We start from the raw sequence: 4,985 nt of genomic DNA, 5'->3' as shown, positions 1-4,985 counted from the left end.
AGGGGATTCACCAGAAAACCCGCTCGTCGGAAAACTAAACTGTATTTATAAGACAAAATTTGATTTGTACCTCTATATATTATATTTTGAATCCCCTTCACGTAGCCCAAAAAATAGTTTAGTGGTCAGGGGAGTTCAAAATCATTGTTAGGTTATTGGTTCAATTCCCACTCGACACAATTTTTTTAAATTTTTTAACTTTTTTTTAACCCCTTGACAGAAAATTCTGCCTCTGCCACTGCAGACAATGATGCAGAACACTATGGCCTAAAAAAGAAAGAATTAAAAAGGCAAGATTATGCATTAAGCTCTACTACGCGCACACAATGTCTAATACTATTAAAGACCAAAAGAGAATCTAAAGTAAGTAAATCAAAAAGAGAAATCTAATTAACTTTAAATCATAGCTTTGAACATATATAAAACTCTTGGAGTCCAGTACTCAAATGGTCATTCAACTATCCCAAATTATCTCCTAATGTCACTTTTCTTTCGTTTGTAACAACAAAGTCACTGGGCTATGCCTATTGCACTCAGAAGGTCACTCAACTAGATTTTTCAAATTTTGGATTTCCAAATACCTATTTTACCAACGTTTGCTGAAGAGGAATGTAACGGTGACAAGCAATGGAACAGTACAGATCTAGCTGAGGAGAAGGAAAATCAGAAGCGCAAGGGCCAATTGCCAACAATTCTGCGAAGATTATAGTTCTCAGAAGCAGGATCTTCGGCGCAACCTTCCCCAAATCTAGAACAACATGCAGCAACAACAAATGGAGGAAACGAACAGAAACAACATGCAAAAGAGCTTAGGCAGATAAATCGCAATTCTCATATGGGCATGATACTGGAATATGTACCACCAAGTCATCGAGATGGTAAGATTGTTGTACAAATTGTTGAGGAAGACGTGAGAGACTTGAATGACCACTGGGCGACAACCTTAATTAGTTATGTTCTAGGTGATACTCCATATGAGAAATCTATGGAGGCTTATATTGATTCAGCTTGGGATTTTGTATCGAAACCTCAAATTCTATATCACAGTGATGGCTACTATGTTTTTAGATTCTCAACAATTGAAGATAGGGATCTAGTAATGCAAGCAGGTCCATACTTGTACCATAACAAACCATTCATTCTGCAGAACTGGGAAAGATAATTTCATTTCGACCCTAAATGCATTACAACTATTCCATTATGGATTCATCTCCCTAGCTTACCTGCTGGATATTAGACTGCAGAGGCACTTAGCAAAGTGGCTAATGCTATTGGAATTCCTATGTATACTAATAAATTCATGGTTGATCTTAACAAAATTTCATATGCAAGGGTCTTAGTGAAGGTTGATATCACTAAGCCAATGCTGGAGAATATAGAGATTGTTACTCCATCAGGTACTATGCAGCAGGAAATTCTGTATGAATGGAAGCCAAAATTCTGCAGTGAATGTATCCATTTTGGCCATGACAATTTTGAATGTTGGAGGAATAAGAAGCAGAACAATGAAGAGGCTGAGTTTAAAGCTCCCAAAAGAGGGAATAGAATTGGAAAGAAGAAAACATTGCAGGAATGGAAGCCAAAGGAACAACAAGAGCAAGATGGGAAAATAGATGGGAAAGGAGAAGAAACTCAGCAAGTAGAGGCAGGTAAGGGTAAACAAAAAGCAGTAGCTGAAGATACACCAACACAAGTGACACAAGTGATCCCTAGAAATGAAGAGTGCAGGAGTCAGCATAGCTATAGTCTTGCAGCAATACAACAGTCTCATCATGATGAGGGCATCACTACAAATAGGTTTAAGATCTTGGAAGAGTGCGTGCCAAGCACTTCAAAAGGAGATGGGACTGGGATTGAACCTACACTCAAACCATCATGATTGTGCACTTGGAATATAAGAGGGCTGAACAAGCCCTATAAACAGAAGGAGTTAAGACTCTTTCTGCAAAAGAATGAAATAGATATCCTTGGGTGTCTAGAGACTAGAGTAAAGGAAAGAAAGGCAAAAAGTATAATAAACAAGGTAGCTAGAGATTGGGGTTACTATTGCAACTACACTAAAGCTATAAATGGAAGGATTTGGCTCTTATGGAAGGCACACCTAACAGTTAAGGTACTTCAAATACATGAACAATTTATTCATCGCTCAGTGGAAGATTAAGCAACATACTCCCTGGTTATGTTGACATCAATATATGCTAGGAATAAGGTGCAGGAAAGGGCAAGCCTATGGCATGACTTGCAGATACTAGGTAGTCATATTCAAATACCATGGCTTATCAGTGGAGATTTCAACAATGTGTTAACCACTAAAGACAGATTAGGACAACTAATGACAACTAATGAGGTGCATGATTTCAAGCAGTGTATTGATAACATGCAACTGACCCCACTAAAAACAAAGGGGTGCTTCTTCACCTGGTGCAACAAACAGAATGCTAATGATAGAGTTTACAGTAAAATTGATTGGGCTTTTGGAAATTTTAGTTGGACTCAGACTTATGGACATCTAGAAGCTGATTTTCTGAAACCTGGAGTATCTGATCAATCCCCAATTGTAGTTCAATTATGGAAGAGAAGAACTATCTGCTCAAAGCCTTTCAAGTTATACATGGTGACAATTGACCATAAGGACTTCACTCCTATGGTGAATAGAGTATGGCAACAACAGGAAGAGCAGGATAAAGTGGAACTTATATGGCTGAAGCTAAAAAGACTAAAAGATGAGGCTAAGGGTCTGAACAAGGCTATGGCAAGCTATGAACAAAGACCGACTCAAATTAGGCAGAGTCTGGAATGTGTTCAAGCAGCTCTGGTCACTGATCCTTTTAATCAGCTGTTTATTGAGCAGGAGAAGCAGAATATGAGTGACTTGGAGAAATGGAGTACAATAGAAGAAATAATACTGAGGCAGAAATCTAGAGCAACATGGATTGATTATGGTGACTCCAACTCTAAATATTTCTATGCACAGCTGAAAATAAGGGCCAACAAGAATAATATTACTTCTGTATACAATGACTTGGGGATAAAGATCACTGATCCAAAGGTTGTGGAAAAGGAGTTTACTGAATTCTTTACACAGCTAATGGGGAATGCTAATGGATTAATGCCATGCCCTAATACTAGTATTATTAAGGTAGGAAACTGTCTCACTTTACAGCATCAACATGAACTAATAATGGATATAACTCATGAAGAGATTGATGAAGCAATTAGGGATATGCCAAAGGATAAAGCCCCTGGAATGGATGATTTTCCTATAGAATTCTTCACCAAGCAATGGGAGACCGTGAAGCAAGACATATATAAGGCTGTGTCATATTTTTTTCACACAGGTAAAATGATGCCAGCATGGAATTGCACTGTTATTACACTGATTCCTAAGATCCCAGCTCCATTTAAAGTGAAAGACTACAGGCTTATAACATGCTGCACTACATGGTATAAGGTTGTTGCAAAGATACTGACTAGAAGAATAAAGAAGGTAATAGAGGTGATCATTGGGAAGTCACAATCTGCATTCATTGAAGGAAGGAGTATTATTGATAAAATCCTATTTAGCCATGAGCTGTTCAAAGACTATAATAGGAAAGGTCTAACACCTAGGTGTCTAATGAAAGTAAACACTAAAAAGGCCTATGATTCATTGGATTGGCAGTTTCTTAGGTGTATGCTAACTGATCTTGGGTTTCCCCAGAAGTTCATCCATTGGGTAATGGAGTGTGTTTCAACAATGTCTTACTCTTTGATGCTCAGTGGTGGCCTTACCAAACCATTCCAGGCCAGGAGAGGGATTAGGCAAGGAGACCCCATGTCTCCTTACCAATTTGTCATTGCAATGGAGTATTTACAAAGAGATATGAATCAACTACATGCCACAAAGGAATTCAAATACCATCCAAGATGCAAAAAACTGGGAGTGACCCATATTTGTTTTGCTGACGATTTACTTATGTTTTGCATGGCACATAAAACCTCAGTACCAAAATGCAGGAAACTTTTCAAAGATTTTCTGTTGCATCTGGCCTTCAGGCAAATGCAGACAAAAGCTCCATGTACATTACTCGAGTATACCAGGACATCAAAGCCTCACTACTCAACCTAACAAGGTATACAGAGGGATCAATTCCTTTCAAGTACCTGGGAGTTCCATTGTCTGCAAAGAAGCTAAATATTCACCAATGTTTGACACTGTTGGAGAAGATCACTGAGAAAGTTAACTGCTAGTCAACTAGGATGCTATTTTTTGGGAGGAAGTTTGCAGGGGTTTAGGTCTGGTTATTTGTGAAATATAGTGAGGGATATATTGCAGGAGATAATCCTTTTAATGGGCTCTTTGTCTGACCCGAAATTGCCTCTTTTTGGGCTATCATTTAACCAAGTAGGTAACCCACCTACTTGTCACCTAGCAGCTTGTGCAGTCTCACAAAAATGTCTATATCTCTCTACTCCAATGTCGTATTGATAAAACGATTAATGAGTTGGAAACTAGACTCATAGATCTTCAATTTGGTGGGTAGATCACCCCGTAATTCCAAGTATATTGGGAGAAAAGCTTAATAACATTTGACCTAAAGTTTAAGTAAAACTATGAACTTAAGTTGCAACAACTCTTGTCGACTTTTGTTTCATAACTCGTTTGACTTCAAGACTATGATACGGATATTTTATGATTCATATACCTTAAAATACAACCTCTTGAGAGTATTAAGCACCCCTAGGTTTACCCAAAATACGGCTGACAACATCCTTGATTCGTTTAACTTCTAATACTTGTTAACCACCCTTATACACCTTTGTATCATTTAAGACCAATAGGATTAACCTCTTATCATCTTAAAGATAATCTCTTCATGGATTTACGTCGACGACCTTATGGCATGAACTAACGTATGTGAATATGTGTTGTAACACCCTCCCCTCCCCCCCCTCCCCCTACCGGACATCGTCTACGAATGTAAGGTTAGTTGGGAGGTTTAAAT

At 38.3% G+C, this 4,985-nt stretch overlaps 1 protein-coding gene across 1 annotated transcript; it reads left to right on the top strand.

Annotated features, from left to right (window-relative positions):
• Nucleotides 1-2,179: 2,179 nt before the first annotated feature.
• LOC109221907 lies at nucleotides 2,180-4,230 on the top strand. Its single transcript, XM_019386338.1, has 2 exons — nucleotides 2,180-3,922; nucleotides 4,036-4,230. Exons 1-2 carry the CDS (start codon nucleotides 2,180-2,182, stop codon nucleotides 4,228-4,230), a joined length of 1,938 nt encoding a protein of 645 aa, XP_019241883.1.
• The last annotated feature ends 755 nt before the right edge of the window (nucleotides 4,231-4,985 follow it).

This window comes from Nicotiana attenuata, unplaced genomic scaffold (genome assembly GCF_001879085.1).
Source record: "Nicotiana attenuata strain UT unplaced genomic scaffold, NIATTr2, whole genome shotgun sequence".
Lineage (NCBI taxonomy): Eukaryota > Viridiplantae > Streptophyta > Magnoliopsida > Solanales > Solanaceae > Nicotiana > Nicotiana attenuata.
Note: the sequence above shows the minus strand (reverse complement) of the source record. Positions and strands in the feature narration are given on the sequence as shown.

Coding starts and splice junctions, on each gene's coding strand:
- LOC109221907 (XM_019386338.1), top strand. CDS start 2,180: ATGTTGACATCAATATATGCTAGGAATAAGGTGCAGGAAAGGGCAAGC. Junction 3,923..4,035: donor CAAGATGCAAAAAACTGGGA/GTGACCCATATT, acceptor TCTGGCCTTCAG/GCAAATGCAGACAAAAGCTC.